The sequence below is a fragment of the Tarenaya hassleriana genome, unplaced genomic scaffold (genome assembly GCF_000463585.1).
Source record: "Tarenaya hassleriana unplaced genomic scaffold, ASM46358v1 Cleome74, whole genome shotgun sequence".
NCBI classification, from domain to species: Eukaryota; Viridiplantae; Streptophyta; class Magnoliopsida; order Brassicales; family Cleomaceae; genus Tarenaya; species Tarenaya hassleriana.
In genome coordinates this window covers 279,177-291,678 of record NW_010969940.1, presented here as the reverse complement: position 1 = coordinate 291,678, position 12,502 = coordinate 279,177, and the positions used below count along the sequence as shown (strand labels likewise).

The 12,502-nt window shown below is 45.3% G+C and overlaps 1 protein-coding gene across 1 annotated transcript; it reads left to right on the top strand.

Annotated features, from left to right (window-relative positions):
- Nucleotides 1-5,840: 5,840 nt before the first annotated feature.
- LOC109116164 (RNA-directed DNA polymerase homolog) lies at nucleotides 5,841-6,386 on the top strand. The gene has a single exon (XM_019201099.1). It carries the CDS (start codon nucleotides 5,841-5,843, stop codon nucleotides 6,384-6,386), a length of 546 nt encoding a protein of 181 aa, XP_019056644.1.
- Nucleotides 6,387-12,502: the final 6,116 nt, after the last annotated feature.

Below are 12,502 nucleotides of genomic sequence, written 5' to 3'. Positions count from 1 at the left end.
CTATGGCTTTTCCTTTCTCTTCGGCAGTGTATCTAGACGTCGTCCCTTTTTCCGTAGGGACTGTCTCTGGCAGATTCTTTCCACTCCTCAGCTCAACAGCGTTTACATGCTCTCGTGGATTTGGCTCGGGCTTCCCAGGAAATGTGCCCTGCTGCCTAGAGGGTTGTGATGCAAGCTGTGCGATCTGTGTATCCACTAGCTTCATATGTGCATCCATCCCGTCAAGCCTCCTCTCAAAGGTATCCTGCCTTGCCCTTATGCTCTGTACATCGGTTTTCAGCTCCGTAAATGATGTCTTCTGATCGAGCATTAGTTGGGCAAGCATCGTCTTGATGTCTGCTTCTTCATTCTTTGCCGGTGGAGGAGCTCGGTAACCCTGATTCTGTTGCCCGTATCCTGGATTGTGTTGCGCATATCCCTGATTCTGCCCCTGAAAAAACGTGACTGAGTAAAGCCCGGGGGATTCTGAGGGATTCTGGAAACGCCCTGTTGCTGTGCATTCAATGCTCCGCTCAGGTTTCCGTAGGAGAAACCAGGATGGTTCCTAGGCGCGTTCGGGTTGTAGACATTGGAAGGATTCTGGTACTGATTCCTTCCTACGTAGTTGACATCCTCAACCGGTTCTTCCTCTGATGTGGCCTGATCAACCAGAAACATGCCAGGCTGGACTTTCTGCGGGATAGGCGTACTCTTGAGTCCCATGTGCTGCTTAATTGCCGATAAATCTGACATGACCGCTTTCAAAGCAGCGGACTCACCCAAATCTACCCGTCTTGTAGAGCGTCTGATGCTATCTCCTGACATCCCTCTTGCCTTGGCCATCTTCGCAATCTGCATCTCTAGGGTGCCAAAGGGAATGTCGTATACACTCCCTCCACAAGCTGCATCCATCCATGCTCTAGTATCGTCTCTAAGTCCGTGGATGAATGTGGAGAGCAACAGCCGCTTATCCATGCCGTGATGTGGACAAAGGCGCTGATAGCCTTTGAATCTTTCCCATGCGTCGTATAGACTCTCATCACTCTCCTGAGTGAAACTGTGTATGGCTCTCTGTGCAGCTCGGGTCTTCTCTAGGGAGTAGTATTTCGCCATGAACTGCTCCTCTAGCTCCTCCCATGTCGTAATCGAGTTCGGCTCAAGGGTGTAGAGCCAATCTCTCGCCCGGTCCATCAGTGAAAAAGGAAAGGCCTCCAAGTATACATCTTCAATAGTAATCCCTCGTGCCTTCCTAACTGATCTGCACAGCATCTTGAACTGAGTCAAGTGAGCAATGAGATCCTCTGTAGGCCGCCCTCTGAAACTCGCCTGACTAAACATCGTGATGCACTGTGGCGGTAGCTCAAAACTGTCAATGGACGGATGGTTGATGCATGATAGGAGTTGGGTGTGCTTCGGTGCAATGTATGAACCCAAAGTCTCCTCTGCAACGTAGGTAGCTTCGCCCTCAGTCTGCTGATCATAGAGCGGATTCATGTGCTCTTGATTCTCTTGATGCTCCTCATCATGAACCGCATGGTCGTGCGAACTACTTGACCTCGACATAGCTTCTCTTCTCTGATGATTTCGGATGTCTCTCAAGGTACGCTCAATCTTTGGATCGTAGACTAGGTCTTCTCTCCGAGTAGAGCTACGTGTCATGCACTAAAATCCTGCAAATCGCAAAGAAAAAGAAGAACTCGAAACCAAGTGAATCCGCAAAAACCAAAGAAACAAAAAGAAAAAAGAAAAAGAAAACAAGCTAAGATCTAGAATCAATAAAGACCTAGAAATAAGCAAACCAGTCCCCGGCAACGGTGCCAAAAACTTGATACGTGTGTACCGAGTCTAGAATTTATACCCGATTCACAACTCACCGCAAGGATACGGATCGTCGTAACACGGGGTTGAACACAAGGACCGGTTGCTAAGTCTAAATCCCAATCGAGACTAAATCAAAGTAAGGAAGTAGAAGTGATGGTGGAAGTATATGGAAAGAATAGAAAATAAGGAAATAAAGCAATAAAAACGTGTAAGCTAGTAATCTAAGATGACCGTGGGTGTCGGGACCGTATTCGCGTGTATGGGTATATGCTAAGCATGCGAGAATCACGATATTGAATTTTTATTCGGGAATCGTCAAGCAACAAAAATAGAGAAATCACCTCCCGGCATATAATTCACTCTCTAAAGTTCTCTAAATCCATATCCCTATGTGATTTATCAAACTAGATGCATAAAGAACACTATCATCAATCCTAGATCGATCAAACCATATTCCTATGTGAATAATACAAACTATTCTATCGATTTCGTTCCGAAACTAAACCCATATTCCTATGTAGTTAAGAATCTCAAACAATTGGCCAAGGGGTCAGCAAACACCAATCGAATAAAGCACAAATCAATAAAACCAAAACAAATCCAAATCGCAACCAAGTTAGGGTTCAAACATACACAAAACACAAACGAATCCCTAACCCACAACCGTGGATCTACTCACGGTTCATGGAAAAACACTGAGCAAAACTAGAAACAGAAAGAAAAGAGGGAGAAGAAAGACTCATGTCGACAGCAAGCGATCTTCACGTTCCAACTCTCCTTCTTCTTCCCGAAATCCCGTAAAACTCTTATTTCTCTCACCAAAGCTCTCCAAAGTCTGTATAAAGTCTGTCTCCCTCTCTAGGACGTCTGTAGGCTCTTTTTATAAACCCTAGGCGGCGCCCCCGAAGTCCTATTCCCATCAAAACTCTAAAAATTCGAATCTGGGCTTTTTCTGGGTTTTGACTCGGACCGAGTCAGTACTCTGACTCGACGATTCGTAGGATTGGTCTATTCTTTTTTTTAAGTTTCGTGTCAGGGCTTGAACCAAGTATCCCAACTTCTTCTACCCATACGAATCTGGGCTTGTTCGGGGTTTTGACTCGGACAGAGTCAGTACTCTGACTCGACCGAGTCAAAACGGGACTATTAAGAATTCGGCCCAGCCCATTCTTCTGACTCGGTGTGTGTGACTCAGGGTGTCTCACTCGGGGTGTCTGACTCGGGCCTTCTGACTCGGTGTGTTTGACTCGGGCCGAGTCAAGGCGGGAAATTCTTGACTCTTTCATCCTTTTAGCTCCAGATTGCTCCCGTCTTGCTCCAAATCGCATCCGAGACTTGTAATCCTATGAAAACATAACCAAACCGAGTTTCGTGGCCTAACACGCCTATAATGCCTACAAATGAATATGATCCTCATATAAATCCTATAAAAACTTCCAGGAAATATAGAGAGAATTAGGAGTTATCAATGACCATGTGTATTGGATACGGATCATGGTCATGAGTACTTGTTTGGAACAAGTGACTGGATGACTCGCGTGAGATTGTCGATTGGATTTAATCCATGACTTGAATCTCACTTGATGGTTCACTTTGGATCCTCAGACCTGAGATATCTATTGTATCCATCATGACGAGTAATGTACTTTGACTGCATCAAACGTCGTCTTTAACCAGATGATTATAAAGGCGTGGCTCGGGTACATTATGAATCATGTAATGGATAGCAGATAGTCAAGATGGAACTTGTCCCTCTCGAAAGAGAGAGATATCGCTTGGGCCCGTCGTGGGAGTGAGACTGTAGAAATTTGTGGCCACACTATAGATGAATGTCATCTATCTCTTACAGTCTACTCGGGATACGACAAAGCATTCGAACTATGAGTTCGATTATGATATCGTGAGACAAAGAGGATCATCGTTGGAGCTATCTCTGGCTTTTCGGTTAGATCACATCTAACTCTTTCCGATATGGGTAATCATAATGTCTTGCTAGAGACCGCTTATGATTTGTAAAGCGAGATTGGATCTCGCGTTTACTACCGTATTCGGAGGAGTCTAAAGGGTCACACACATATGGGATGGACGTGTATGAACGGGATCAAACAGACGAGAAAAATCAGATTTTTATTCGTTTTTGAGGTCTGGTCCGGAGCTGATCAAGAGTTGGTCAGCCGGACCAGACAGACTTGGAGAGGCGGAGTGAATGGCCGAAAAAAACTGGTCTGGTCCGGAGCTGGCCAAATGTTGGTCTGGCGGACCAGGCCAGTCAGACGGACGAGGACGTAACGCACGGAGCAAGGTCGGTCCGGCGGACCAAAATCTTGGTCCGCCGGACCAGACGGTCAGTCGATGTGGGACACGGTCCGAAGCTCTCCTGGTCTGACGGACCAAGTTTCTGGTCCGCCGGATCGCGAGCTTTTTTGGACTGTCAGCAGAAAATGGTCTTGGTCCGGCTGACCAAAAGTTGGTCAGCTCCGGACCAAGACCCTGACCGAACTATTTTGCGAGTTTTACATGCTTGGTCCGGCGGACCAAGAGTTGGTCTGGCTCGAAACTCCAAAATGCTTTTTCTCGCCTTTTCTGTAATGGGAAGTAGGTGGGGAAGGCTAGGCTCATGATTATGTCGTCCCTTGACCTCCAGAAGAGCTAAGGTTGGTCTAAAAAACTCTCTCAACCAAGAAAGTGTGTTCTTGATCCATACACAAGAGATATTGATCTCTTCAAGCTCTAGCAAGCAAGATTCCAAGTGTTGGAATTCATCCCAAGGGTGTAGACTGCTCAAGAGGGTGTTGGCTCCTTCAACACCTAGGTTGTGATCAACTAACCGCATCAAAATTGTGAACTAAAGGTTAGTTTTTCTCTCAAGAAAGTTCTTCATCGAAAGATTGGTCCGTGGGTGTTCAAAAGAATTTTTGAACGCTAATTCCGCTACGTAAGCCCGCGGACCAGATCCTATCACGGTTTTGAACCGGCGGTCTAGGATCCCATGTGACCCAACATAGGAGGCCATGTGCTAAGTGTGGTCGAGACCATATTGGACCCTGTGGAACCACCATGACGTGCTTCCGTTGCGGTCAAACGGGACATTTTGCTTCTAAATGCACTGCAAACATAACTCCTCAAGCCAACAACAAGCCACAACATCCAGCACAGAGGGGATTGGGTATTGCTCTGAGAGTTTATGCTCTCACAGCTGAAGAGGATGTCCAGGGGGAGCCATACACAGTGGAGGAGCCAATTGTTGCAGAATCATTGACCACCTAGGAGGCCACTGATGAAGATTATCTGGAGGAGGCTGATGTTGCTGCCATCACAGGTACCACTTGCATACATGATGTTGCATGCGTCACTTTATTTGACACAGGAGCTACAAATAGCTTCTTGAGTGAGAAAAAGGCTGGAGAATTGTCGATCATGGAGATCGATCCGATTACACATTTTATGGTGTGTTCACCTGCGGGACAGACTCTTCTAGTACAGGGGATTTTGCATTGCATACCCTTGACTATCTGTGGGAGGATGTTGACTGCAGATCTTATCGCCGTACCTATTCGGGGTTACGACTTAATACTGGGAATGGATTGGTTGTCGAAGCATCAAGCCTAGATTGATTGTCGCCAGCGAACTATTTGGTTCACTGAGGAGAGCGGAGGATTCGAGTTCGTTGGGAACAGGTCACGGAAGGTGTATCCAATTATATCAGCTTTGAAGGCTAACAGGATGATCGAGAAAGGGAGTGAAGCCTTCTTGGTCATAATCACATCAACCGAAGAATCCGAAACAAAGTTGGAAGACACTGTTGTGGTTCGGGAATTCCCCGATGTATTTCCTGATGAACTACCCGAACTACCACCAGAACGGGAAGTAGATTTCTCCATTGAACGGAGCCAATATCCAAGACTCCCTATAGGATGGCTCCGACCGAGATGGCAGAACTGAAGAAGCAGTTGAACGAACTAATGGAGACAGGGTTTATCTGACCGAGCGTATCACCGTGGGGAGCACCTGTGTTATTTGTGAAGAAGAAGGATGGTAGTATGCGACTCTGCATCGACTACCGAGGCCTTAACCAAGTGATCATCAAGAATCGCTACCCCTTGCCAAGAATTGATGAGCTGCTTGACCAGTTGCAAGGAGCAAAGTGGTTTTCCAAGATCGATTTACGTTCTTGGTATTACCAGATCCGAGTAAAGGCTGGGGATATTCAAAAGACTGCCTTTCGAACGAGGTACGAGCACTTTGAATTTATGGTCATTCCATTTGGTTTGACGAATGCCCCAGCAGTCTTCATGCAGTTAATGCACCGCGTGTTCATGGATTATCTCGATGAGTTCGTCATAATGTTTATTGACGATCTCTTGATATATTCACCGGACCAGCAGACGCATGAAGAACACTTGCGGAAGATCTTATGGAGATTGCGGGATAATCAATTATACGCTAAATTCAGCAAGTGTGGTTTTTGGTTGCAAGAAATCGGATTCCTTGGTCACGTCATTTTGGCGCAAGGTATCCAGGTTGATCCAGCAAAGATTGAGGCAATAATGGATTGGAAGACGCCCACCAACGCAACCGAGATTTGAGGTTTCTTGGCTTTAGCAGGCTATTACCGTCGCTTCGTTAAAGGATTCGCTAAATTGGCAAAACCAATGACGAAACTGACGGGAAAGAATGTACGCTTCGAATGGACTGAGGATTGCGAGAAGAGTTTCATGGAACTCAAGAAGAGATTGACAACTGCATCTATTCTGGCGTTACCACGTCCAAGAATTCCGTATGATGTGTATACGGATGCGTCGAGGCAAGGCTTGGGTTTGTTGGGTTTCGCTACGGATTCCTAGCATGCGATCATATCGATCTAGGGTTTGGTTTACTAGGTTTCATGCAGCGGAAGGATAATCTAAACCTAGTCAAACGTCACACGCAACCAAACTCATCCGTAAAACCCCGTATAATCGTGTATATCACCGTGGGAATCGAATACTTACCTCTTTCCTGAAGAAACGGAAGTATGAGTCGATCCGGGGCCTGTTTAATCACCTAGGACTGAAGTTAGTCCCTCTACACGTATCCACACCGACGGGAAGGATTCCAAACGCTTTTGGAACCGATCTGCTAGGATCTGTGAAGTATATCAAGTGGGATCTAATCCCGGGAGCTAAAACTATTAAAAAAACGATTTCTTCTGAGTTTTTGCTCTGTCTTAGGGTTCTGAAAGTGAGTTCATCACTTAGGTCGGCGTCCAACACCTCCTTATAAGTTAGAAACCCTAATCCTTGTGAAAAGAGACTTTTTTCGAGTATTGACTCGGTCCGAGTCAGAACTCTGACTCGGTCGAGTCAGAACGAATCAGCCCAACCCCATTGTCAACTCTTGACTCGGCCCATTGAGTATTGACTCGGTCCGAGTCAAAACCTTGACTCGACCTAGTCAAAACATCAGCCAAGACCAAAACACTTTCTGGGCTTCTACTCGCATGGAACTGACTCGGTCCGAGTCAAATACTGACTTGGTCCGAGACAGAAGGTCCCGACACTCTGATTTGATACGAAAACCATTTTTTCCGACCAAATCCAAGTCTTCCTTTCCGATACTTCACATATAAGTCCATCTCTAATGGTGTGTGACCCTGTAGGCCCATTCGCAGTGGCAGCAGCCTCGAGAACCATTCCCGATCTACAAGTCATGGTTAACCTCTAGCAAGACGCCATGACTACCCACGTTGAATTGAGTTAGAGGTGATCTAACCGAGGCAGTAACAGCTCGAGTTCTGATCCTTTGTCTCACGATATCATATGTTGAACAAGGGCATGGTTTGAGCCACCCTTCAAGTTCAACTGCTTTCTCGTCTTGGCAAATCGACTAATAAAATAGATGCAACTTCATCTATAGTGTGGCCACGCATTTTCATAGTCCGACTTCCACGAGAGGGCCCAGCGATATCTCTCATATTAAGGAGGTGACAAGTCCCATATTGCATGTCCATTATCTCCATATGATTCGTGAACGTATCTGATCAACGCCGTTATAATCATCCGGTTAAAGACGACGTTTGACGCAGTCAAGACACGCCACTCCTCATATCAGATACTCTAGACATCTCAGGTCTGAGGATCCAAGAACGAACCGCTGTATGAGATTCAAGTCATGACTCTGTCCATGTGACAATCTCATGCGGGTCATCCAGTAACTCGTTCCAAACGAGAACCCATGATTGTGATTTGCATCTAATGCATATGATCATAATCATCTATCACACATCATGCTGGTCTTAATTCATCATTGTTCCCACAATGATAACTGACCAGTGAGTTTAGAATCATTCTCTAATGATTCAAGGATACCGAAATATAACAAACATGCCAATCATATAACGGGAAGAGTAATGCATTCATGAACCAATGAATCAATACAAAGTCAAAGTGTCATATCACGGATCATCCTAGAGCATCACAACCAACAATCTCCCACTATGCTCTTTGATCTATCCTACAAGCATCTAATCCCCATACCCATAACATGAACATCATGTTTTGATGAAGTGAGAGGCTTCGTCAACGGGTCGGCAATATTATCATCTGTCGACACTCTGCTTATCTTCACGTCTCCTCTGTCGATGATTTCCCTAATCAAGTGAAATCGCCTGAGTATGTGTTTGGATCTCTGGTGTGACCGGGGTTCCTTAGCTTGCGCAATCGCACCATTGTTGTCACAATACAACTCAATGGGATCTGCAATGCTAGGAATGACGCCCAGGTCTCCCACGAATTTCCTGATCCAAACAGCTTCCTTAGCTGCATCCGATGCTGCTATGTACTCGGCTTCTGTAGTCGAATCTGCCACGGTTGGCTGTTTGGAACTCTTCCAACTGATAGCCCCACTGTTCAGGCAGAAAACATAACTTGACTGCGATCTGAAGTCATCTCTGTCGGTTTGGAAACTAGCATCGGTATAACCACTTATAGCGAGCTCGTCTTCCAATCCGCCATACACCAAGAACAAATCCTTAGTCCTTCTCAAGTACTTAAGGATGTTCTTGACCGCAATCCTGTGAGCCTCATCTGGTGTAGATTGATATCTACTAGTCATGCTCAATGCATATGATACATCCGGGCGAGTACACAACATGGCGTACATGATGGATCCAATTGCCGAGGCATATGGAATCCTACTCATGCGCTCTTGCTCATCCTGTGTCTTTGGGCACTGAGTCTTGCGAAGAGCCATGTCATGTCCCATTGGCAAGGCACCCCTCTTGGAGTCTTGCATCTTGAACCGATTCAAGACCTTGTCAATGTATGTATTCTGACTTAGACCAAGAAGCCTTCTCGATGTATCTCTATAGATCTTGATTCCTAGAATATAGGCGGTTTCTCCTAAGTCCTTCATCGAAAAGACTGATCCTAGCCAGGATTTTACTCCTTGCAAGGTAGGAATGTCATTTCCGATGAGCAATATATCATCCACATAAAGTATAAGGAAGACCACTGCGCTCCCACTAACCTTCTTGTAAACACATGGCTCATCTTCGTTTTGCAGGAAGCCAAACGTTTTGACTGCCTCGTCAAATCGAAGATTCCAGCTCCTCGAAGCCTGCTTCAGTCCATAAATGGATCTCTGAAGCTTACACACCTTCCTCGGACTCTTAGGATCGACAAAACCCTCGGGTTGTGTCATGTACACATCCTCGAGCAAATTCCCGTTAAGGAATGCGGTCTTGACGTCCTTCTGCCATATCTCGTAGTCATAATACGCAGCTATGGCCAGCAGAATCCGTATGGATTTAAGCATCACAACTGGTGAAAAGGTTTCATCATAGTCTATACCATGAATCTGCCGAAACCCTTTCGCGACGAGTCGTGCCTTATAGGTGTGCACGATGCCATCCATGTCGGTTTTCTTCTTGAAAACCCACTTGCATCCAATGGTTTTAATACCATTGAATGAATCGACCAAAGTCCACACTTTGTTGTCGTACATGGATTGCATCTCAGACTCCATGGCCTGGTGCCATTTCTCGGAATCGGAACTCGCCACAACGTCTGAATACGACGTAGGCTCGTCATGTTCTAGTAACATGAGTTCGTCGTTTCCAGTCACCAGAAAACCATATCTTGTAGGCTCTTGGTGAATTCTACCAGATCTCCGAGGTTCACTAGGAGGTGTTGTCTCAACAACTTGTGATACAGGTTGAACTGTTTCGACCTGTTCACTCGGTTCTTCTACTATTTGTGGTTCTCGAACTTCTTCGAGATCTATTCTACTCCCACTGACTCTCTTGTTTGGAGACTAACTCTCTCTCCAAGAAAGATCCATTCCGAGCAACAAACACTTTGTTCTCAGATGGGTTGTAGAACCAATACCCTTTAGTTTCCTTAGGGTAACCCACAAATATACATTTATCAGACTTGGCGGATAGCTTATCAGAAGCCAGACGTTTCACGTAAACGTCGCATCCCCAAATCTTCATAAATGCTAACCTGGGACGCTTCCCAGTCCATATCTCATATGGAGTCTTCTGAACCGACTTTGTTGGACAGTTGTTCAGTATAAGCGCTGCTGTTTCCAACGCATATCCCCAGAAGGATTTAGGAAGATCGACCTGACTCATCATAGACCGTACCATATCCAATAAGGTTCGGTTCCTCCTCTCGGAAACGCCATTTCATTGTGGCGTTCCAGGTGGAGTCAGTGAGACAATCCCACAATCTGCCAGATAATCAGTGAACTCTTGGCTCATATACTCGCCACCTCGATCAGATCGAAGCAACTTGATCGTCTTGCCAAGTTGGTTCTGTACCTCGTTTCTGAAATTCTTGAACAATTCAAGTGTCTCAGACTTATGTCTCATCAAGTAGACATAACCGTACCTACTGAAATCATCAGTAAACATAACGAAATATAGTTAATCTCCTCTAGCGGGCGAGCTCATAGGACCGCACACATCACTATGTATGAGTTCTAGCAACTCCGTAGCCCGTTCTCCTTTTCTAGTAAAAGGAGATTTTGTCATCTTGCCCATCAAACAGGAATTGCATGATTCGATTGATTCATAATCAAAAGAATCAAGAAGTCCATCAGAATGAAGCTTCGCTATGCGTTTCTCGTTGATGTGGCCAAGTCGACAATGCCAGAGATAGGTTGGGTTTAAGTCGTTCGGCTTAAACCGCTTGGTACTAACGTTATAGATCGACCTGTATTTAGATGGTTCATCTTCCAAAAAATAAAGGCCATTAAACTGGTAACCCTTACCATAGAATAAATCGCCTCTTTAAATGGAAAGACATTTGTTCTCAATAACAAATCTGAAACCATCCGAGTCTAAACATGAAATCGATATAATGTTCATGCTGATGGCAGGTACAAAATAACAATCATGCAACTCCAATACAAGGCCAGAAGGTAAAGTCAGATCATAAGTCCCGACGGTTAATGCAACAACTTTTGCTCCATTCCCGACGCGGAGATCTACTTCTCCCTTCGTCAATTGTCTACTTCCTCGAAGTCCTTGCACATTTTCACAAATGTGTGAGGCACATCCGGTATCTAATACCCATGATGTAGAAGTAAACAAGTTCGCCTCTATAACGAAGATACCAGAAGTCGAAGCTTCTGTAAGCTTCTTCTTCCTCTGATCTTCCAGGTAGAGTCTGCAATTTCTATACCAATGCCCGATGGTATGACAGAAATAACACTCTTCCTTCTTGGACTCAGGCTTAGGTTCAATGACAACGCTTGCCACTTTCCTCTTGCCCTTGCCCTTGGAACGTTTCCTTTTGGTGAAACTCTTTCCAATAACTACCTTATCATTCTTCCCTCGGCTCCCAGCTTTCTCTTGGAATGACACATTCAACTGATCAACTATCAAAGAATTGTCCATGTCCTCTAATTGCTTACGCAATTCCGAAGACATCTTTCCAAGCATCAAGCTGGACACGTCCAGATCATCATCCTCATGCTTCCAATAAGCATCAATGATCGATCTAGAAGCCGTGGTCAGAGGCTTATCCTTCATAAGGATAGATCGCATGGTGAGATAAAACAGATTCCTACAACAGATATGTTCTACAGAAAAAGACAGAAAAACAGACAGAAAATATGCAAGTCGCTTAGTACACATACTAACACAGACAATAGATGCAATATGACAGGCTCCCACTAAGAAAAACACCCTCAATGAGTTTCTAAGTGAGCTAGGATCCATATTTCACATGCTTTTGAATCAGCTAGGGCATGACGCTCAAAAAAATGCTATTTAGGTAGACAACACATTGTCAATCACATCCTATGTGATTCCTAGATGAGTATGGGATACTGATACGCTATCACTGCATGTTCCTCATCCCATCCTTACCATCAGGTCCAAGTCCGACTTGAGAACCCAATTCAAGCTCAACCATATTCGAGCTATGAGAATCACGATTTCTCCATACTGCCTCACCAAGATAATCAGGCACGCTCAGCTAGGGCATGACCCGTAACCATGACGATCGAGGCCTTGACAGTGCTCTACTAATGGGCGGTAATAGCTTGAGATTAATCATGAGGAAGAGGACAAAATTTCGGACTTGAGAAGTGTCTAAGGTCCAGTCCGGAGCTGACCAGAATCTGGTCCCTGGACCGGACGGTCTGGCCATCTGGAACTCTTCCAGATCGCTCCGTCGCTCTTTTCTCGCGTTGTTCTCTTCACGTGTGATCC